This window comes from Thamnophis sirtalis, unplaced genomic scaffold, assembly GCF_051295495.1.
Source record: "Thamnophis sirtalis isolate CommonGarterSnake01/CBP01778 unplaced genomic scaffold, rThaSir2_p1.2 scaffold_6, whole genome shotgun sequence".
In the NCBI taxonomy this organism is placed as follows: domain Eukaryota; kingdom Metazoa; phylum Chordata; class Lepidosauria; order Squamata; family Natricidae; genus Thamnophis; species Thamnophis sirtalis.
In genome coordinates this window covers 25,289,334-25,313,656 of record NW_028261386.1, presented here as the reverse complement: position 1 = coordinate 25,313,656, position 24,323 = coordinate 25,289,334, and the positions used below count along the sequence as shown (strand labels likewise).

The following is a 24,323-nucleotide window of genomic DNA, read 5'->3' as shown; positions in this document are numbered from 1 at the left end:
TCAAAGGTATTTTGCCAGGCCCAACACAGCATCAAGGTTGCTGATTATTGGCAAATTATAATTTGTGTGCAGTCCACAATTCTGGTCTTTTCATCTGAAACACAACACGAACTAACAATCCAAGGGTGGGCATGGGGAGAAGAATTCCCAACTGTTCACAGTCCCCAACACTGGCATTTAGAGACACACCTGGCTCTGGGGCTTGTGCTCAGCCGGTTCAGACTGGTTTGGGTGAACTGGTAGTGGCGACCTGTGGGTGTGCCCGCCCATCTGCCCTGGCGCTATGCTATCCTATTTAGCAACATTTTCTAAGCTGCGCGCATATGTGCAACAGTGATGGGTTGCAGGAGGTACGCCCTGGTACAGGCGTACCAGTGCCTACCGGGGGCACTGGGTACCGTTCCGGTACGGTGCTCCAGAGTGCCCATCTACCCGTCCGAGCTCCTTACCTGTATTTGAGCTCTTCGGCGCTTCTGCGCACATCACAGAGTGTATGCACCAGTGCGATGCTCCGCTGAGCAGCTGGAGCATCGCAGAGGTGTTGCAGAGATAAAGACACATGCACGCGCCATGTGCGTGCATGTGGGGGATACTGGACCCCGTTGCACCATACCGGTTGCAACAGGATCCGGAACTCACCACTGGCATGCAAGTCATTCGTGTGAGCAAAGCGTATGCGCAAAAGGTTGCACATGCTCATATTTTCGGTGCACGCCGAACCGGTGGTAAAATTATGTGAAACCCACCTCTGCTTGTGCTGATATGAATGCCCCCAGTCCATCCCGCATCTTGTCAAGTGTGGATAGACAGAGCAAATGAACTTCACTCAACTGAACTAAATCCTGGGATTGTACCAGAAACAGGTGTTGTGTGCAGCCAGCCCATAAACCAGAAAGAAGAACATTTGATACGGATTGGCAAGAATGCTCAGAGATAGAAATCATTTTATAGGAATTAAATTAAGCTATTAAAAATAAAACCTGGAACAGATTTCGATGGAAGAATCGGATTACTGCACTTTTCTTTCAGGAGGAGAGAGGCTGACCACACAGCTTTCTCGGGTGTTACTCATTTCTTTCTTTCCATTTGCATAAGCTAAGAGGCTTTCCCATACAAACTTTCAGCTTCCTATTCAAGAATATATTGCTCCTACTCAACAACTACTTCATTTCAACAGCAGGTAAATCTTTTTAAGAATAAGGAAGATCAGTCAGTCCCTCTGTATCCCATTTTTGCAGTTTCCACAAATTATCCAGGCCTACTAGTTTCCCTACTAGCATCCACAAGGACTGCTTAATCAGTCCAAAGACTGATTAAGAAATAAATAAACTACTGTATTCTGATGGGAGAAGCCCTAAGGAAAGGAATAAAAATCTGAGACATAGAGCTGCTTAGGAGCTGCATTCTTAGGAGAATGCAGTATTGCAAGGTAATTCTGCTGACTGTCAGAGGTTCGATCCTGACTAGCTAAAGGTTGACTCATCCTTCCGTGGTCAGTAAAATGAAAACCCAGATTGTTGGGGGCAATATGTTGACTCTGTAAACCGCTTAGAGAGGGGTGTAAAGCACTGTGAAGCAATATATACGTGCTATTGCTATTACTATTATTTATTCTAGCCATTTAAACTCTGGTTTTAAAAACAGATGCTTCCTAAACCATATTGGGGCTTGCTAGGAAAGTGAGAACACGGTTTCATTTTCCAGACTAAATCAGCAGAGAGCTTACGTTCATAATACGAGTGTTACAGACTCTATATTTTTTGTGTAGGAAGTCTTTGCCAGGGTTCTGAAATACATATACAGTACTATAATCTTCCTCATTTTACAGATATAGTTTGGGCCTGACATAATCTGTGACTCCTTGCCAAACTGGGTACTCTGGAATATATCAATTTAGAGTTCAGTGAGTTGCTGAATTTTAGCCACGGAGAATCATAAATTAGCAGCAGCACCGGAAAATAAATTTCATCAGAAACGGAAAATGTATTGTTAATAGAAAATTAATTCAAACTAAAAACTCACCTGTCCCTGTGGCTGTAGCTTCACCTCCTCTTGAGTGGAGGGCTTAGGTGGTGGAGCCACAGGTGCATTACAAGGATCTAATTGCTCTGGGTTTTCTTTCACCTTCACATCCTCCAGGCTCAAGGGAGGGTTAGATGCTAGTTCTTTATCATCCTGGTCAAGCAGATAGCGAAGGAGCTGATGGTCCTTTGAATCCTTCTTCTTCATTGCATCTGCCTCCAGCCTGATGTCAGGAGTTCCTGGAGCCTGGCTCTGTGGGGTAGTCGCGGCAGCTGTACCACCAGGCATTCCATCTTTCTTATCGTGCTCCATGGACAGGGTGGCAATATCAGAAGGGCTGCCTTCCTGGAGGAGCCGATGTAAGATCTTATGTCTCTCTGTGAGGGAACTGTGGGAGGAAGGGCATGCACTGGCCACAGGGTTCCCAGAAGCTGGGGTCCCCGATGCACCCGTACAAGACAAGGGCTCTTTGCAACTGGTATCGGCATCCATGTGCCGTAACTGCTCTTGGGCTGTGGAAGCCAAGAGCTGGACTAGTTTGTGGCTGGTAGCCTGCAAACACTTGCTGTCACCCTCTGAGAGTCTGTCACTGCCATGCAGCAAGCTAGAATCCAAGGGCTTGCTGTCGTTGGAGCTGTTGTCGGTGTGGGTCATGCTGCAAAGAATGGACGACATCTCCTTGCTGTCTTTTGGCTCTGTTTTCACGGGTGGCATGTTCATTCTGCTGGGGGAGTTCTGATTGCTCAACTGACGCAGGACGGGAGGGGGTGTGGAGTAGCCCATTGGAGGGCTAGGCCCATCAGTCAATCCCTGCATGGAGTTTAATGGGGGGCCTGGATATGGCCTGTTGCTGACAGCACTGCTGCCACCGCAATTGCCCACCATGCCCACTGGGGAGTGTGTGTGGGGCATAGTAGGAGAGAACGGGTTGCTTGGCATTCTGGGCCGATGCACAAGTCCAGGGCTTACTCGATGTCTTGGAGACATAAACTGTGGCGGGGTGACCCCAGGACTGTTCATGGGAGACCCACTGATGTTTATACCATGGGTGCTGTTTGGAGGACCAGCTTGTCCCTGGCTTAAGGCAACATTAGCTCCCATCTGGCTTCCAGGTGAACATCCGTAATTGGTTTGGGTGGTAGTAGCATTGCTATTTCCGTGCAGGCTGGATCCTGATGGGTGGTTTGTGTTGGCCGTTAACATGCTACCATTGGAGGGAGGGAGAGGCGTTGGCAGGGGTACACCCTGTCCTGGAGAAATGCTGGGGTTCAGTGAGGGACTGACGCGGGGAAGAGGCATTGCAGAATTAGTGTTCTCTTGAGGCAACAGGGCACTGTGTTCTCTGGATCAAGGAAAGAAAATGCAGTTGGTGGAAAAAGGAAACACAATCCCACGCCCATGTCAAAAGAACTTGAGTAGTTTATGCTGTGACCTTTCAGAGGGAGGTAGTGCAAAAATGCTGTATACCCAAGAAAGATTTTATTTATATACATATATACTTACATATATGCAGTGTGCGAGCGAGCACACACACACACACACACACATACACAGAGAGCATACTTACATAGTATGCATGTGTTTGTGTGTAGGAAGGAAAAGTAAAGTTTTGCTGGCTTCTTTTGAGAGGTGAAATAAAAAATGGCTACTATTATACATGTATTTTCTTTTATGCATGGGCCTGGTTACCATGAGAAAACGTTCCAAAAGGGCTCCAATTCAGGAATGAAAAGCCCAAACATAAACCCTCCCAATCATTCATTGTCCTGTTCCTCAAAAAATGAAGGAAAGCCTTCAAAACATTTAGGTCTCGACTTCTATTCAGGATAGTATTAAAGCCAGAACTATTCTTGGTAGGTTTCACTGACATCCAAGGCCTCTCACCCTGCCAAAACTGTTCATGTCAGCTTTGACTCCCAGCCATAAAATAATGGCCATTCTTTGAGTTGCAGCCTTCCATCCACAAACTGCAGCTCCCTCTCCATTAAATAACATACATTTGGGTCCCGCACTCCTTCAAATAGCTCTGGGAGTAGTTATTTTCCAAGGATGTAAACTAGCTAGGTCAAATAATTGCATAAAAAGAAATTAGTATATCAAATTAGCAGCATGTGAAGGCAATTAAGAACGTGTCAATGTGCAGATTCGTCTTAACAAAATAAAGGAAAATATGTAGCAAGTTGAAAAAGATTGAACTAATGAAGGAACTGGGCAGAAAAATGGCCTGGCAGATCTTAATCCTAGATCCAGAAGGTTTGTATTATTTTTGTATACGTTTTTATACAAAACGTGTAATTGTTTGTACCTGAACTTTTACAAGGTTTCTACAGAGTAATAACCTTTCCATATCAGAACCTGAAAGTAAAGCACTAAGAATGAACCGTAGGAAATATTTCATGATTTGGACCTCCTTCTTATGCAATTATTTTGGGGGATGTGGGGAATGCTTGTGCAGGCACTCCCTTAAGGCAGGCAATGAACCTGAAAAAACCTCCATGGCTGACTAGCAAGCAACAAGCAAGCACAAATCACTGCTGAAATTTCATAAATTCAATTGGCTGTTCCTATCAGTGATTATCAGGAAGCCCAGTGCCTGATCTTTCCTTGGTGATTTTTCTGGGAAAATTGAAAGCAGAGAGTACAGTAAGAGATTGTTCAAGCCAGCTTTCTCAGACATTTAACCAGAAGTACAGTCTCTAGCCAGTCTGTTCCAGATCACACAAACCAGATGTTAATTCCCCCCCTACAAAATCCATCCAGAGATATAAGATGCCCGCACAGATTTACTGTCCTGCTAACACTTGGCCAAATGTTAGTGTTAAAGAAGAGGTGGTTCTTCTCACAACCTGTTGGCCTGGAATCTCCAATGCTGTTGTGGTTGTTGCCTTGGCAGCCAACAGTGCCTTCATCTTTGCCTTCTTTCTTTTGCAACTCTCCTTCAGCAGCTGCAATTATGAGATCTGTCACAGCCTTTTCCAGAATGGAACAACTTGCCACAACCAATTTGCCATGGCCAACTCTCTGCAGCCAACTCACCATGGCCAACTCAACTCATGGCCAACTCACCACAGGACAATTGAACAATTTGAAGTAATTATTTAAAATAATTAAAATATATATTTAATTTTTTGTCGTTCACATTTCATTTTCTCCTCCTTTTTTGCATCATTTGTTTGATGATTCTATTCCACAATTTCTTCGATATTAATGTAACTTTTGTCCCGCACCGAGTTGGCTGTGATGAGTTGGCCATGGCAATCTGTCCTAGACCAGCCTGTTCTGCAGCAGGCAGAAGCATTGATCCCACTCTTCCTCTCACAGCACTCCATCTTCAGCTGACACTATAACTGTCACTGGTCCTATCCTCAGATCACAGCTTTCTCTTGCCACAGAAAGCCCAGAGATTGCTGCTGCTAGTATCACTGCCTCCATTCAGGCCACTGAGTTTCTTTTTTCAAGGCATGATGAGTTAGGAAGAAGACCAGCTGTTGACTAATTTACATGAATACCCCTAGTTTCAGTATCCTTATAGTTTCTCTTCTATTTAAAGAGATGCAAAATCATTCTCAAAACTTATAAGCTATCATCTAACTTTAATTGGCAAATTTTATAGATACTCTTACACATAATCATATTTCTTATGCTTTTTCATATCTTCCCTTGACTGGCTTGGTTTTGCATTCACATGATATTATAGAGGACAGAACAGACACACAATATTCTTTCACTGTTGATGTTTGCAAGCCTTCCATGCAGAAACACTCATATCAATAAAAACTAAAAGCATACATGTATATATACCAAAGACTACTTATCAAAAATGAGGCTATGTAGAATAAACGTGCTGGAAGTTCTGCTGGCATGTCTTCTTCATTTTGGACAACTTTGCAGTTTGTTTCTGTTCTGCTTATATGCTGCTAGTTTGAAGGTGTTGCAAAAGAAGCAACAGCTTGTTTGAACAGGCTATTTCATGACGTATTCCTCAATGCAGTCTCTTGCTATGTAAACAAAGTATTCCCCCTTCCCCCATCTCCAATGGGAAAGAGAAGTAAACTAAGAAAGTATTACTTAAGCCGGAGAGAAAGAGAAGGGAGAGAGAGAGAAGATACCAAAGAAAGATTCAGCATCTGTTTCTTTCCATTACTCTTTGGAGACATGGCTCTGTTGAGATTAGATAATCCCGATTAAAATATCTTTTCCCTATCCAGTGAAGCTCATGGATCCTCTCAAGAGTCAGGCTCAAACCAGCTTCAAGAGGAAGAAAGCCAAAAAAAAGTTTGGCTTTTTTCCCTTTACTTATACTTCTAACATCCTTGCAACATACAAAGAAGAGATCTCACTACGTAGCACAAGAACCCTTTGCTTCCTCCACCTTTTCGAACCTGTGGTAAATACATTATTTCTTATTAAGGGATGTATGACAGAACAATGACATGCAGAGAGACTTATCAACTAGTATAATGAGCGTGACGCATTTAAAAATGCATTCTGTATATATGTTGAATTGTACACTTACACAGGAAGACACTGAAGTCTTCCCAAAGAAGCTTGCTGTTCTATGAGAGATGGGTGGAGAGAAAAATAGAGGCAATGGCACCCAGTGAACCCTGGGAATTTTCAGGACTTACCTTTCAATTATATGAATGCCCATGATGAAGGGGTGCATTTCTGGACTTTGAGGGCAGCAAAGTTTGCACTTGGTATGAGCACTCAGCACAGTCCCATCACTAAGTGTGAATCGGTAAGATGGGCTGAAGGCCGTGCCCCGTGTCATCACTGAGCAGAAACAGAAAGGGAAGGGGGAGGAAAGAAAAGGTATCTTAAGGATTAGGATGATTTGCCTCCTTGGGTTGCTAGAAATATTTGTGAAGTAGCAGAGGATAGGCAATCCACAAGCAATGTACATACCACATGCCCCTCTGATGCAATCCCAGGAACACACAAAAACCATGTCTCAAAAATTCAACAGCAAATTCCCATTTTTGATAGCAATTATCATTTAGGTTTTTTAAAAAAGAATCATGGTTTTAGCTTTCAATAGAGTCAATATACCTTTTTTTTTAAAAAAATAAAGAACCTTAAACGTTGCATGTATCTTCTCAATTGCAGGAGGCAAGTAATGGTGTGCTTGTGGTGTGCTTGTGTATCAAATGGTGTTCTCTTTTAGAGATCTGTCTTGCATAGAATAGTGTGAGCGTGCTGGAATAAAGATGGCCTTTAGTCACACTTGCGGCATACTAAGCCAAAATGTGCCCAGACCAGACCAGTACTGTCCTTGCTATTAGCAGAGACTGCTGCATGAGACACAGAGAAGTTTAAGATAGCAATAGGACTAACATTAGACTTGTATACCGCTTCACAGTGCTTTACAGCCCTCTCTAAGCGGTTTGCAGAGTCAGCATATTGCCTCCAAACAATCTGGGTCCTTATTTTACCGACCTCGGAAAGATGGAAGGCTGAGTCAACCTTGAGCCAGGTGGGATTCAACCTGCCAAACTGCTGGCAGCCAGTGATCAGCAGAAGTAGCCTTGCACTACTGCACTCTAACCACTGCACCACCACGGCTCAAGATATGCAAATGCTGATAAAACCGATCATACGATGTTTATAAGAGGAGTAAATGTTTGGAGAAAGAAATGAAAATGATTGTGTATAAGAGCATGCTTCCTGCTGTGTGTTATACAGAAGTGAGACGTATCAGAAGAAACATAAATGTTGAATTCAGCAGGAATATGATACTTGAGAGTATGTAAGAGTATGTGGGGTAAAACAAGAAAGAGGATCAAAGATGAATGAGGGCTCAATAAACATGGTCAGAATACAAAAGGGCGTGACCAATATTGAAATAAATTAAGATTGTTTGGTCATATAAAGAAAAGTAATGAGGACTCAATAGTAAATAAATATATGAAGAATGAATGAGTTGAGGGGAAGGAGAAAACTACAAAAGACATGGTTTGAAACTTTAGGTGATCCTTTAAAAAAAGGTATAAAGGACAAAGGCATTTTTTAAGCAATATATGAATGAAGGATGGTGTGCCAGGGTAGAAAGGTACGAAGTACAGTAAATAGTTTGGGTATAAACAAGATACAGTTATATTTGTTTTCTTGTCCTTATATCATGCTTATATTATATACTATTTCTCACTACTTTTATGCGGTCTGCCTAACATTGGTTCCCCCCGCCCCCCCAAAAAACAGTAGGATGGGTATGTATGTATGTATGTATGTATGTATGTATGTATGTATGTATGTATGTATGTATGTATGTATGTAAAAAAAAATTCAAGCCCTGAAAAATTTGAAAACAATGGGCTGAAAAGTCCAACCCTGTCCATTCAATGATCTTGCTGCATCACCAGCATGCAACCTACAGCCCTCAGAGGCCTAAAAAAGAAGAAAAAGTGTACTTCGCTGCTATGAATTGTAGGAGTTTCTTTTCTGCTACATAAAGTTTAACTACAGTTTAGTATTTTATGGGTCCTTATATTACAATTCTGAGCTTGCTGACTTTCAACTCCCATTTTATAAATCAGGGAAATGAAACTGAAACAGTAAATTTTTCAAGTTGAACAGGAATTTGAACAGAATGCCATCGAATTCTTTATTGGCCAAGTGTGATTGGACACACAAGGAATTTGTCTCTGGTGCACACTGAGAGCTTATCACCGGAGATAAATTCTTTGTGTGTCCAATCACATATGGCCAATAAAGATTTCTGTCCTGTCCTGTCCTGTCCCGTCCCATCCCATTCTATTCTATTCCTACTCTATTCTATTCACAAGTATCTCTAGAGATAAAGAGAAGTTTCAATTTTTCTCTCTCCGAAATTTCTAAATGGATAGATCTTTAAACAATCTTCACTCATTTTATGAAGTTGTGTCCCCAACCCACTCCAAGATCACTGTAATACCAACCCCCTTCCCTCAAAGCTGTGCAGCCCTGTTTCAGTGAGAAATCATCAACCATCTCCTTCTGAAAGTCCTATGGAAATTAACATGTCAAAAACCTCCTGGGATTTTCATAAACAATTTAATCCTTTTAGCAGAGAAAAAAATTCTTTCAGCCCCATCTTATAAGGAGATACAATTTTACTGATCCACGCTTCAAGGGTGTTGTAAAATGATAAACATCTTTACACTTTACATTAGCACTTAGGAAAATTACTAATATAAAAGCCAAGAATGCTCATCACCTACTGACATTTTATCTCAAATTTTCTGGGAGGCTCTGCCTGCCCCTTTCTCTTCTGTCAAGCTAATGTTTGAGAATTGTTAGACAGGATTTCCCCAAAGGAGCTTTACTGGCTGATTGGGAGTCTGAACTTATCTTCCCTGATCTAATCCAAGATTCAACCTAGCACGCCAATTCTACATAAAAAGATGCAAGTTGCAGAGATTTTGGAATATTTCTGTCCCCTTTGGGACCAATGAAGCAGCCAAGCTTTGGATAACTTGGCCTGTTTCCTTTAGTTGTCACTTCCTGACAAAAAAAAAACAAAAAAACCTTTGGGTTAGCACAACATCCCTATGCCTGGGTCCAGAGCAGGGGTGAAATCCTCCCAGTTTGGTCCGGTTTGGCTGAACAGGTAGGGACGATTGTCCTTGGTTAGCAATAGCAATAGCAGTTAGACTTATATACCGCATCATAGGGCTTTCAGCCCTCTCTAAGCGGTTTACAGAGTCAGCATATCGCCCCCAACAACAATCCGGGTCCTCATTTTACCCACCTCGGAAGGATGGAAGGCTGAGTCAACCCTGAGCCGGTGAGATTTGAACCGCCGAACTGCAGCTTAGCAGTCAGCTGAAGTGGCTGCAGTACTGCACTCTATCCACTGCGCCACCTCGGCTCATTCTGCGAACCGGTAGTTAAAAAAAAAGTTTCCAACGATCGCGCAGCTCAAAGCTGAGCTGCGCGATCGTCAGAAGTTATTTTTAAAACCTTTTTAAAGCATTTTTGTCCCTGACAGTTCACCCGGGGGGAAAAAAAGCTGAAAGTGAAAAAAAAGTTGGCCATGTCCACCAAGTCACCTGACCCACCACCACCAAGCCACGCCCACAGAACCGGGGGACAGGGGATGGGGGTTAGCTTTCACCACTGGTCCAGAGGTCTTGTATAACAGATTGCTAGAAGAATGTAAAGAAAGCTAGTAGTTCAGTAGCTAGTAGTTCAGAGAGGAATTCTACTTTCCTCTGAACTGCCAGCAATCTTTCCTGCCACTACTCAGCCATTTCCTTTGCCAGCATTATGTGCCATCTTCATTTTTTAACAACTGTATTTTCACTCTGAAAAGTCCTAATCCAACAAACACAGAAGCCTTCTTACCTTCCTGAAATAGCTGCTTGGCATAAGACGGCTCCCTGCCCTGAGGCTGGAAGAAAGCATAGATGCATTTTCTCACTAAATCCTCCCAGCCAGTCCGGCCTGCTGCTCTGAGGGAACTGGTGTCAATGGAGATGATTTTACCTGTGCGGAGCAGGATGAAAACAAAGACATTAGACCTAGGAATCTAAAGCAGAGTAGTACAAGGATATATTCAATATATATTGCACCTTCTACACCTGTCCATTAGCTGTAAACTGCCCTCGGTTCCTCAGCCTGCTATTTATGTTTCAACTGTTAATTTTTCATTATTTAAAAATTGCTTAAGCTGCCTTGAATGCTCTGTTTTTAGAAGTGTAAAAGGTACACAAACCTAAATAAACATGATAGATAAATGAAACTGCCACTTATAACCTTGTTTATGACTGCCACTTAGGTAAATAGGCTTTCTTCTAATAAAACCATCATGTGAACTATCCAAATATCTCCTGCTCTCTTAAAAGATGTCTATTGCCTTTCATTATTTCTAAATTAGTTCTGCTAAACCTTTGAAGTGCTATTTTTCTCCCTTACATATATGAAATGACCAAATATAACTCCTTTAATTCCCGGTCTGCAATTGACGACTCCAAATGGCAAAATTTACACATGTAGAACTAAACAGGCTTATATTTAACTATTATCACTTAAGAGTCCATTTAGGTTGAGGGAGCAGGTAAGACACAAAAAATGCTGTTCTTATTTATTTATTCATCAGATTTATACACTGCCCATTTCACTATCTAAGTGACTGACATTCTTGCCTCTCCTACCTTCATAACTCACAATCGTATGCATTGCAAGGACAACTTTTACTTAAGTAGATGGAAGAACAGTAGAGATAAAAAATGAATAATGTTAAAATGTTAAAGTTCCTCAGTAACTTATTTCACATCCATAGAGGGCTTCAGATTTGTCTTTTCCTGTCCCTTACACTGGCTCCACATTTTTTAATGAAACTGTGAAGCAGGGATTGGCAACTTAAAGCCAGCAAATGTCTTTTAAAAAAAATAGTTACCAACATTAGACACATTTTCCCCATAATTTTGAGGTGCTAATACCTAAAAGCAGTAGTGTAAGCTGCAAAACTGGCTGAACATAGTTTAAAGAAACAAGAGAATCCCAAACTCAAGGGGGGAAAAAAAACTTGCTCTTTTCATTGTTGCTCATCCCAACATAGCATTTGTCTTCCTCAATAAATGTTGAGCGGAGTCCCAGGCACTATAAGGAACAACTAAGAGATATCCATGATATAGTCTCTATTTTGGAGACCAAGATGGCCAAGCAAGTGGATCTTTCAGTTGTACCAAAACTGCAGCCTGACAAAATACCCTATGATTTCCAAAGCCTTGCAGAAGCAATTATCTACTTATTTTTCTGACAGATACCTGTAGTATCTTGCTTGGTCATGAAAGATTCTGATGTGGTGGGAGCTGTAGATCGAGGCAATCTTCGTGCAATGCATATTAGGCAGGACTGCAAATCTGTTGTGAATAAAACAAAAAAAAAGATTGAAGGTTACTAATTTAAATTCCTATGCCACCTCTTTTTATTTTTCATTTACTTCTTCCACACTGTCTCCTTCCTCCCTTCCCATATCTTGGGCAATCATCAGAGCCATTCTCCCTCCCTCTCTCTTTTATACATTGTATGTGCAAAGAGGCCAGGTAAAAGAGGAAGACCTCTACTAAAGATATTACAGGTCCTCCTTAGACTTACTTTATAATGAGGAACCCTTTTCTGTTTCTCTAGCTAACACAAAATGGAATACTAAGACAGTGGCTCAATCGGGGCTTTGCAACAAAAGCAAGCCCTGAGCAAACAAAATGGGGAAATTGTAGCATTAGGGAAGAGGACCTGGGGGGAGGCAGAATTAGAGAAGGGATAGGGAGAATGCAAGAGAAAGAAAGGCCTCACCAAAGGGAAACTGATGGGATGGGCTTCTCTCATTTCGGGATAGGATAAGACTGCAACAACCCAACTGAATTGCTTAGCTGTTTTCATTTGGTGAAGAATGAAAATAGTCCCTCTCCAACCATCGTTTAGGAATCATCACTGGAGCCATGGCTAAACTAAGCCCCCCCCCCATTTTGCATGAGCAGCAGCATTGTTCTTCACAGTAACAAGATCCTATAAACCAACACCCCTCTAAAGTGAAGCTCTCCAGATGCATTGGGCTGGAATTCCCACCATCCTGCACACATATTGGCAGTCTTCACCAGGGAAGTGGGAATGATAGCCCAATATATCTCGAGGGTGCCAGCTTGGGAAAGGTTAAAAATTTGCTTGCAAGAGAAAAGGACTGGCATACTCCCATGTGTATGCGTGTGTTCGTTCCACACTGTTTGGGAGAATTAATTTTAAGGCCATTTGGTTCTGGCAACACTGCAAAATAAAAGGCACTTGCGGAAGCCAACAATTATCAGCTCTGGGCAAAGTATGTGCTCATAAACCCCTCTGTGATTTATTTCTTCCAGTCATGATCTCCTGTGAAAGCTGCAATGGATTAATTCAGCTAATGCACTGGAACGAAATGGCCGTTACGGAGGAATAAGCCTGAAGTGTTCTGCTGGAAAGTCTTGTTGGCATGATGCGTCTGAGGAACAGTACAGATCAAGATCAAGATCCCAATTCGGAATCCATGTCTGCTAAATTATGCATTTGGAATCCAGGCAGATACCCACCCAGCGCAATGGTGGGGGATTTCAGTAAACACAATATATATATTGTGTTATATATGTGTGTGTGTATTCCTGGAAGCAACTACAGACCATTCAGAGATAATCAGAGGAGACAAGCAAGCTTGCTACTGGAAAATAATCAGGAGAACACTCCAGCTTCACTGATTGAATTAATGAAGGGTATCATTAACCTACCTCCCTTTCATCTGTTTTAACTTTCAACTGAGATATCACTTTACTCAATTCATTTTGGGGAGAGTGACTTCATCATCAGGGTGCTGCTGTTAAAATTTCAGAATACTAGTTTATTACCGCATTAACATTGCAGACTTGGGAATATCAAAAATCCGTACAATGTCAAAACTCACCGAAGAGGCAGGACAACTGAATACGCCATAAGTACTATATATCTACCTATTCATTCTGACTTTGGCTGATTTCTTTGTAATAAGATACTTAACATAATCCAGTAGCATGAATGCAGTGTTGCAGTACTACAGAAACCAAAAAGAATCATGTCTGAACAATGTCAAAGATTTAATAGTCTTAGACCAAACCTCTAATAGCTTTAATAATGGAAATTAGTTTCTTTTGTACTAAGCTCCGAAGGATTATGTTTCAGCATCTTTAGCAAGATGGTTCAAAGAGTCCTATATTTTTATTTTTATGCAATTGATTAGGTCCTCTGCCAGGACTGGACATATGGAGCTATTCCTAATCTTCCCCACCCAAAGAGTGATGTAAAAGCAACAGACTGGTGTGAATATAAGTAGCAAGAAGGAGTTGGGCTGCAATGGATCTTTTGGAAACCTTTCCTTTCCCATGAGGACTAAATTTGCTCATCAATTGAGTGTGAAATTTGGAAGGTATGTAGTATAGTAAAATCTGTGGGTTTTACATGTTGAGTAAAATCCCTCCTCTTAAGTCAGCAGGAAATGTTGCAGACAGTATGGGCTTTTACAGAGTTGCAATCCTCTTGCAATGAAAGTCCTATGGAAGGACAGAAGGAAATCATCTGTGGCTTTTCCTCCCTTTCTGTTGCACCATGAAGTAGCCCTTTTCCACCTCCAGATCTAGCAGTCTTTACCTTCACCTTCTTCTTTGATCAGTTTTGGCTGAGACACCGTAAAGCACTGCATAACCTCGTAACGCTGGCGGGCTTCCTGGTTCTCGGCACCTGGCTCATCTGGGGGACGGATCAGCATCCTGCAGTTGAAGGTGTGGCTGTTGCGTCGCGTGGATTCTTGGGGCCAAGGGACTCCATTAACTGCAGATGCACATGGGATAGAATAAAGACGCTTTTTGAAGGGTTTTGAAAAAGTGAATGTGCAGCAACCAGAATTTGGAAACTGAGATTACTACAGCTTTGCCCAAACGCCAATAAGTATAAGAAACCATTATAATGAGTCAAAGCCCCAATATTTCTATTTATTTATATGATTTATACCACCATTACCTATTCTAGATACTCTGACATTAACTCAAATGGCAAGGATCAGGAAGTAAGCGTGGAAAAAATTCTGATCACAGCAAACACTCCTCTTTTGTTTTCTATGCAAACATGTCTTGTTTTCTTTCTTTCTTATGACTACTAGTGCAGCATCTTTACTATTGCAGAAGAAATGCAGTAGATGCCAAGAAGATCCACACACTACTTCCCCCTTTCCTTCTCAAAGAAGACAAGCTCGTCCCCATATTCTCTTTACTCCTTCCACCATCTCTAAGAACATTGATGGCATGACTTCTTTCTCCTTCTTTTCTGTGATCCTTGATATCCTCCAAAGAGGAAAAATCTAAGGGGATTTTTTTTTTACAGGAGGTGACAAGTGCAGTGATAACTCTACTTCTCCTTCCTTGATCGAAAAAAATCCCCATGAATGACTAACGAACGGTAATGCATAACTGAAAATGGGTTTTTCAGAAGGAAAGTTCAAAAATAAATGTGCTAAGTCAACACAATCTTAACAGATCTATTTTGCATAAATAATCTCTCTCTAAAAATTGAAAGTAAAAAATTACAGTTTCACCAGGTGGTTCACAGATTGACACCTTTGTGGTGGGGGGAGGGAGAAACATGCCTCCAGCCACAAACATCATTCTTGGTCAAGCTATATATATATATCACTAAATCCTTTTACTGATTGAAAACATATACATGCAAAGGATATATTAGACTCACAGAATGATGGTACTTCTGAAATTTTCTGCTATGGTTACCTCTCATATTTGCATTCAGCATAGCAGTTTCCTTGGCAACCAAATTCACATTTTTTTAAAAAAATCCATGTTCAGTATGAATAAGGAACACCTTGCATACTTTTCTCAGAAAGTACTAGAAAAACACAAGTTTTTTAATTTGTCTATAAAAAACTGGCTGAGCTGTATGCGCGCGTGAGAATATGTGTTTAATGCAACAGTAACATTTCACAAAACATTGAACTCTATTCATGCATAAGTGTACACTGTAGTAAGCTAAAATCAGACCTGATTAAGTGAAATATTGATTTAAACCTACCTTATATTAAATTAGCTTAAGTCAATTTTATATTGACTGAAGCAAATTTGATACCAGCCACACTGAAATCAATATTAAAATGGTCTATGCTAGCACTAGTTTAACAGAACTGATTTTGAAAATTGCAGCATATGTTAAAGGGGCATCTGATTGTTTACTTAAAATCTAAAGCAAACTCCAGCAATTTGACATTTAAATACCCAGTATGGTGTAGCACTGAAATTGATAGACCCCGGTTCAAGTCCCAACTCAGCAATGGAATTTGTCTGGGTGACTGATTCTCTCACTTTGTTCTTGTTGTGAAATAAAATAAAGGGAAACCTCAAGTAAATCACCTTGGATTCCTGGATAAGGATGGAAAATAAAGCTAATAAAGTTTAAAGTTAATAGATGAAGGTAAATAATCTTTAAATCCTGCAGAACTGTGCAATGTAATAGAAAAATGGTACAAATAATATCCATCTTGGGCATCCTCTTCCCCAGTAAAATGTACTTGGTATATGATTGTGCATATGAAGGTATGACATATTATTAGATGATGCATGTAAACATGAGCCAAAAAATGTCCATCTCTGACTAAGACCTTATTCCAACCGAATGGACATGCAAGGATCTTAGATTGCAGTTTTCCTCTCACTGTGAAATTCAACCAAAAAAGAAAGAAAAAAGACAGCAGAACACTAAAATACATTTATAATTTCAAAAGGATTCTTCTTCAAGGACTATTTTGTCTTTCAAATGGCTCAAAGAAGAGTGTCATACAAATTTTCACTATTGCACAATAACACTCCCTGCTGAGTATTAGCCCTTTTTGGCAACACTTTTCTAGATAGGGGACCCTTTTAGATTTTGAACTTATTGCATTTGGCACTTGTTTCACCTATCATTAAGGTTGCACAGGCAGGTCTGTTAAATTTGGGTCAGTGATCAGACACATATACATGTATGTGCTTCATAGATGCACAAATGCAAATGCATGATCAAGTAGAGCTATAGCAAGTGAAGGGTTCCAGATTATAAGACATGAAATCGGTATTGCTACTTTATTATCATTTTCTACTTATGTATTTTGAACCTTCAAAGAAGTCCTGCAGAGTGGGTAATACAGCAAGAGCTGGGAATTTATATCTCTCTGGCTTTCTGTATTCATATAAAATCATTGCTGACCTTCACTTGTTTTCAATAAAGTGCTCAGTGTGTTATTGATGGTTTCTCTTTCCCTCCATGGAAGTGTAACATGTACCTTTGCAGCTTCAGCAAACTCTTGCATTGACCCAATAAGACAGTTGTAAAAACTATGAGAGTTTACTGAATTAGTGACTTGTCAACTAATAAAGCTTTAGCTAATAGGCCATAACTTTGATAAACAGAACCTTGTTAAGCAAGAGGGGTTTTATCATCAAGTTGATTAAACAGCAGCAAGCAGTTGACCTTCTCTGAACAAAACATTGATTTGTAAGCAGCCAGTAACCTCTCTGACTAAATCAGGCTATGTACTCAATGTGCCACATTAATGACGAGCTGACCAAAGAGCATCTTTGTGCCTCCAGTCCCTGGTTTAGTTTGCTGGCTAAGCTGACACTCAGGAAGCATTTCACATTTTTAGCTCTCTAGCTTTCAGACCGGCAAAAAAAATTGTTTCTGGTTGAGTAGTCAACTGAAGTTCTTACTGAGAATTACATAATGATGCTTGTGAGTTAGCATATTATTCAAAAATCAGCTTAAATGCAGAATGAATGATATGCATTTGGAATGGCATGTCACCAGCAAAATTAAATTGGATCTTGTTTGCAAAACAGAGCTGCTTCCTAATCTCTTAACCACCTGCTAGTGCTCCTGAGTGCAGCTTGCATCTACTCAACTCAACTGTACATTCTGAGAAGCAGTCAACATATTAAGCTGAAGCCTGGAAGAAATCAAACACTTAGAATGTGTTATATGAAGTGGCTTTTGAATCTGATATATAAAGAAAAGAAAAACATGGCCATTTTTTTTCTAGGCCATCTATTATCACTTCTTCAAGCTAAAAACCACAACTCCTTCTTTTTATTCATAAATGTTACCAAAGAATATCAATCAGAACTCTAGATAATGAAGCAGATTTAGGATACCTGGAATTTTAATCAGTTTTCTTTTTACATCATGATTTTTAATATAGTCCTTATATTCTGGTAAAAATGTTTTAAGGTTTACTATTGTGGTTTTAGAGAGCCTTAGTTTTCCCTGAACACTTACTTCATGTACTACCTAGAAAAGTTATCCTAGTATCCTGACATGAATTTATATTGAAATTATATGAATGTGTTTCGTTGATTCAGCAGCAGCTTTGCAAAGAGAATGAGAGAAGGCCAAGAAAGTCACACTGCTCACCTAGTGATTTAGGCAGCAAATTCTTGACAAATTCAGCATGATCTCCCACATGTAAGATACTGTAGACACTGGTGTTCATAAGCTCCTCTTGGTTATAGCCTAAGTAGCTGGTCACATTCTCAGACACAAACACAATCCGTCCTTCACGATTCACAACATAGAAAAAGCCATCCAGTGCCTGCAGGGGCCAAAACAATGACAAAGGGCATTAAGAAAGGTGTTTCTATCTGTACATGTCTTTAGAACAATGAAGAGCTGAGAATTGGGGATATGGATGATCAGGGCACCATGATGGGTAAAGTATCAGAAATATACAAGTAACAATGATAAATAGGCCCAGCAGTCATGCTTAATACATATAATCAACTTATTAAAAAAATACTGGTCTCTACTCCTATGTTGGCAAATGCATATTACTTTAGTCGAACACTGCATGAACACATCCACTTTATATACTCTACTTGCAGACCATGCTAACAAGTGTTTTCAGAATAAGAAGTCTAGATTTTTAGATTATACTGCCATCAAATCTGCCAAACTTCATCACTGGCTCTCCCTCTACCACTTTCTTTGTGCTGCTCTTTGCTGCCCAAGGTGACTCTGCCAGAGTTTCTTGCCTAACCAGCATGTTTTCTTACAATGCTGATATAAAGAAAAGAAATAATTGTTGGCATTGATGCGCCAGGTGACAACTCCCATGGAGGGTGAGAATTTATCCCATAATTTATCTCATAATTTGACTTAACATTTGTCTTTCCCGCCACGAGGCTTTTTTCTTCTTCTTTCTGTAGAAGGCTAACTTGAGAGAGAAAAATCTGTTGTTCAGACATTTAAAATCAGAAGGATCTCAATGGGGCTGGCCTAAAACAGAGCTCTCCAACCTTTCTGGCCCAGTGGCAAGGGGGGGAGGAGATGGTTCCGCATGAGTGGTGGGGAAGTGCACACATGCAGCTCCATTTGTGTGAGTGGCAGGTGCTTGCTTGCCACTTCCGCAACCTGGTTCCGAATGGCTTAAGGCCCGGTAATGGGCTGTGACCCCATGGTTTGAGGATGCCTGGCCTAAAATATTCTTATGTGAAGATGAAACGCTCAAAGGGCGCAGTCTGCTAATTAGGATGGAGCACCTTTGAATTCATAAGAATGAAAGAAACAGTGGGATCGCTGCAGAAGTGGGAGAAAGTAAAGTAGAATCTAACTAACACAAGGCATGGCAGATTTCTGATTGCTGTATATTTTCTAAACAGTGACTTCACTTTGGTATAGTTGAGGGATGCCTAAGTGCTGTCTGAGTCATACAGGGCTGAAGATGGTTTAGGCCGCCCCTTCGTCATTCAAAACAATATATGCCCAGACCCAACCACATACTTGGGCATTTCTATCAGCATCTGTTTCTCTTGTTAGTATTGCTTTTGCTAGGGAGGCATAATTTATCTGGCTCTGGGCTCTTTATTTTGTCCTGGAAGAGTGGTTCCTTCTATATTAGCTGCTGGAAACAGGAAGTAATTTCAAACCAAGCCAATCCACTCTCCAAGCCTCCCCTCCAACAACAAAATTAGCCCATGGCTTGCACTTTCACTGAGTCACCGTTGTCTGTTGCTAAGCAACAAGAGGTTTCTGCATTACATGCTTTTGAGTGGAAAGTGCAGCTCACAGGTTCCTGTCTGAATTAAAATTCCGCCCCCTTTAATTTTCAGCTGTTTTAGGACACTAACAGTCTTATCATAACAATTAAATGTGATATGGTTTTTTAAAGTATTTGGGAAAGAGAAAGGTACATGAATAAATCATGCAGGACACAGCGGTAAAGGAAAAAAGTGAATAAACAGTTGGAAACAGTATTGAATGTAGATCAGTCTTAGTTAATGTGGCCCATCTGACACTTGTCTAACCTGAGACTGATCATAAATAATCTACTTCCAGATATTAGGAATGGGACTAATTTTGCTGTTAAATGTAAAAATTCAAACATGCATTGTACAAGTGATTGGTGAGTAGGGAACATATATCACAAGAAATATCAAAATGAAGAATCTCTTAGTTCTTTCAAGAAATGATTCCCCTTCTTTAATATGAATCCCCCTCCCCCCAAAAAACGTATTAGTCTGAGGGTTTGTTGGTACATTGCATGCACTTCCTAGAATGGGGGTGTCAAACTCACGACCCACAAGCTGGATGTGTCATGCACTGGCCACGCCCACCCCCATTTTAGCAAAGGGGGGGAAAGTCATGATATGTCACGTAACAACATCGTGACGACATGAGTTTGACACTCCTATCCTAGAAGGTGGTGAGTGGACAGAATGTAGTATTAACTTTACCAGGAAATATAGCATTGGTATAACTGTGACTGCAAATTTAGCCTACACATTCTTGATATTGTTAAAAAGTTCAAAATGAACAAAGCTATGATGGGCAGCAGAGGTCAATTAGTCATTCTAGTAATGACCTATTATTAATTAATTAATTAATACTACCCAATTCAAACAACATGGCAAATGTCAAACAAATTTTGAAACCTGAAATAGCAAAATAATAAATTGTGAAGCATATGACAGAATGAAAGTAAATAAAGAAAAATAGATGTTGTGTGTCTGAAAAAATAGGAAACAATGGAAGAAATATATCTATTCAGAGCGAATGCGGCTTGATTTTGTGAGGCAGGGTTAATGAATACATGCACAGAAGATAGCTTTATTTATGAATAAAAGGGGTGAAAAGAATATCAGAAAATATGCACTAATATCATCTGGGGTACTGTCAGTATATATGAAAGCAGGAATTCCTAGGTTAGCAATAGTTAAATATTATGCCCCAGGAAATGGGGAATATGAAAGAAGCAGACACGTTTTTTTAAAAAAAAACAACAACAATGCAATGTTCTGAATGAACACAACACGGGGAAAAAGATGATTCAACCAAGGGACATGAATGGATGAGGAAAATGAGACCTGGAATATAGAAAAAAATGATTAGGATATTTAGAAGAGATCAAGAATGATTGAGAATGGTGACAGGAGACAACCTGCTTTGAAAGAGCTCCCTTGTTTAAAGCCAAATATTTTCCTTATATGTAAATGAGATTTAAAAACCATGATTAATTTTATTGTTTATGAAAAATGTTTGGGAGCATGAGTGAAAGGCACAAGATTAAGAGAGGCACTAAATGTGGGACCTCCCCAAAAAAACCCCAACTCTAGGAAAAGAAAGTAGAATCTTATGAGTCTTCATGGCTTTTTCTCTCAGGATGTTTTTCTCTCAACATTTTGCACAGGAATGTTAGTAGTGGTAGCTTTGGAGACAGGCAGAAATCCCCAGGAAAGATTGGCTGACCAGCTAGAATGGGTTGGCAGCAGACAGAGTCTGATGATTGGTTCCAGAACTGGAGAAGTGGTTACAGAGTTCCTACAAGGAGTCGTGGATAGCATGGCAGCTTTACAAATATTGCTAATCAGAAGAAACATAATTGGTTGCAATGGGAACTGGGTGCTACAGCCATGCAGTGCTATGTGAAACAGAAAAGTGAATAAAGAAATACTTTAAGGTGATAATAGGCACATAATGAATGTGGATCAAAAATCCGTTTGTGACCATTGGGTTAAGTGAATGCTCAATGGTCATAAGGGTAAAAAATGGTCATATGTCACTTTTTTCAGTGCTGTTGTAACAGCCATGAAATGAATGATTGCAAGTTGAGGACTACCTGTAATCTATTTCCCCAACATCTTTCTTTTAGTATAATTAGTAATTAGTCCCAACATGGAAGTTCCACAATTTCTTATGCAAATACCTACTTTCTATTTTCTAGCAAAATTTAAAAGAAAACACTATTGAAAAAAAAAGTTGCATTAGAAATACTACGTGGAGCAGCTGTTTTCTTAAGCACATACCTCAAGAAGAAGAGGCCCGAGGGATTCCTTTTCAATCACTCCTTGGCTGCTGGATGAGATATCAGACTTCTGGACATCATCATCAGCTGTTTTTTCTACAATGTAGAAAAATACACTTTTGAGACAAAGAGAATTTACTTTCATTTTTGAGTACAACTTAGCCGTTCCAGAAAAAGTCTGTAGAGAAAGCATAACAAATGTTTAAATCATGTTTGCCAATAAGGTCAGAGACTAGAAATATGCCAAGAAAAAAGAGGAAAAGAAACCAGGGGGTCACTGTCTAGGAAGGAGGGGAAAACAAGGGCATTCATTTAAAGTCAGAGACAGTCCTTGTTTAAAAAGAGAAACGGAAGATCCCTTTTCTTCGAATGACTGAAGCAGGGTCAGTAATTAGGAAACTCATAAAAATTGGTCCACAAATAGGGAAAAGCAGGAGCCAGGAAGATCTTGGAACAACAGTTGGATTGAGGATGTTCTTACAAAGAGCCAACTGTTGAGCTGCATGAAAGTGAATCCAGCATTATTTCATTCCAATGATTTTTGCTCATGCTGAGGATCTGATTGACCATTTAGTAGGAATGGAAACTAATCTCCTGTACAGCATTCCCAGCCTTTTGAGCTGTGCTGAATTAACATTCCCATTATTCAATAGCCATGTGGCATGGCTGTTGGGAATTATAATCCAACCCATCTGGAGGGGGGTCTCTGGTTGGATAATGTTCTTCTAAAGATAGCTTTCTTCTGCAGTATGTAATTTAGCTCAAAAGCAAGAACTCTCTGCAGGCAAATCACATGCTGTAGCTTCTTTCTTCTAGTGGCACATGATCAACTAACTTTCACAGACTAATCTGGGGAAATTATGCAAAGTGAAAAGAATACAGAGCTTCATCTGTAATTATGACATAGAAAGCCATCTGGATTGGGGATGGTTTTCAATGTTCTTCCAATTCTGTGATTCTGAGATCATAAAAACACAACTATCTTAACTTTTGCTTTATTTTAGGGAATGCTGTAAAAGCTGTGGAATAGACATTGGAAATGCAGTTGGGGTCCTGCATAAAACCTGTCCATGAGTGAGGAAAACAGTCTAAAATAATGTTACATGCTGGGAACATCTCTGTTGTCATGCCAATTCCACTGAATTACTGTTCAGAACTGTTGCTGTGATTTTCCATTCTGAATCTTTAATTGGGATATGGAATCCTTCTTCAAATTTAGCAAAATAGTTTCACACTGCACTTTCAGTTCTCTTATTCAAAACAATCCACTGCTGGTAGAATGAAACATTACCATCTTCTCCACTATGTCTAAAAATTATTTAAGAATGTAGTGTGGGCATTCAAAGTGTATTTTATGAAGCAAAATTATTAAAACATCAAAAAACAATATATCTCCATCCTCTAAACAAAATCTTTATTTAATATATAATTTCTCACATCAGATTTTGGGACTGAATTGATAATTCAGCAAGAAATTCCACAATATGAAGTACCTCTTGAAATTCTAGTCTGGAGATCTGGGAGACCCAGGAAGAATATTCTTTTATTTGAATAAAATATATCAAATAAGGGGTGGGTGGGTGTCAACCTATTTTCCAAAGCACCTGAAGGTCAAACAAGAAACAATTGATGGAAAGTAATCATGAGAGAAGCAACTTAGAAATTTCCTGACAATGACAGCGACCAAGTGGAACGGCTTGCATTCAGAGGTTGTGGGTGCTCCATCACTGGAGGCTTTTAAGGACAGCCTCCTGTCTGGAACGGTATAGGATCTCCTGCTTAAGCAGGGGTCAGATTAGAAGACCTCTAAAGTCCCTTCAACTCTGATCAACATGATGGTATTATTTCCACAGGGAAGATCTTCCCACTGGAACTTGTTTTTTCAGACTGTAAGCAGTCAATGCTTTTTGGATAAATGATGAAGGTGGTGATGAAACATGAAATTAAATGCATATCCCCAATAGGTTTGTGGTAATGCTGTTCTTTTATAAACAAAAAGACGAAAACAAATCCAATGTACTTCCACAAAATGAGAAAGGGGAAGAGAAAATAATTTTAAAGAAAGAGCAGCAAAACGTTGCTTAACCTTGGCAGTAATTTTCAATAGATCCAACCTTCCAAGAGGATGCTGCAAATGAAGGAATAAGTGTGTCAATAGTATTAACTGTGCATTTGCTGCTTTGCTTAAAAAGGGCAAGATGCAAAATCCAGGAGTCAGCTATAAAACGAGAGGAGCAGAAACTGATGGCACAAGCAGAAACCTGGAGGTGAATGGAATTAGGCCAGCATCAAGAGGGAGAATTCCAGGAAAGTGCTTGGAGTTTTTTCTCTCTGTCTCCTGGACATTTTGAATTTTTTAAAAAGTGATTTATACAAACTAAATAGGTTCTACAGCTAGATTTTGAGGCAGCCAGAAATCTATCTATTAAAACCTATTTCAAATCACAAAGATAGGATTAGAAGAGTGGTCCGCTTGCTTATAGTTTTG

General features: G+C 40.1%; 1 protein-coding gene across 7 annotated transcripts in view; it reads right to left on the bottom strand.

The window, feature by feature from the left end:
- NCOA1 (nuclear receptor coactivator 1) overlaps positions 1 to 24,323 on the bottom strand; it is a 285,311-nt gene that overhangs the window by 35,833 nt on the left and 225,155 nt on the right. For all 7 annotated transcript variants that reach the window (XM_087717449.1, XM_087717452.1, XM_087717446.1 and 4 more), the window contains 7 exons: positions 21,837 to 21,931; positions 17,950 to 18,127; positions 14,152 to 14,331; positions 11,772 to 11,867; positions 10,348 to 10,488; positions 6,651 to 6,798; positions 2,023 to 3,364 (listed from right to left, as the gene is read on the bottom strand). In XM_087717449.1, coding sequence (XP_087573575.1) covers positions 2,023 to 3,364; positions 6,651 to 6,798; positions 10,348 to 10,488; positions 11,772 to 11,867; positions 14,152 to 14,331; positions 17,950 to 18,127; positions 21,837 to 21,931 — 2,180 coding nt within the window. The remainder of the gene's footprint in view (positions 1 to 2,022; positions 3,365 to 6,650; positions 6,799 to 10,347; positions 10,489 to 11,771; positions 11,868 to 14,151; positions 14,332 to 17,949; positions 18,128 to 21,836; positions 21,932 to 24,323) is intronic.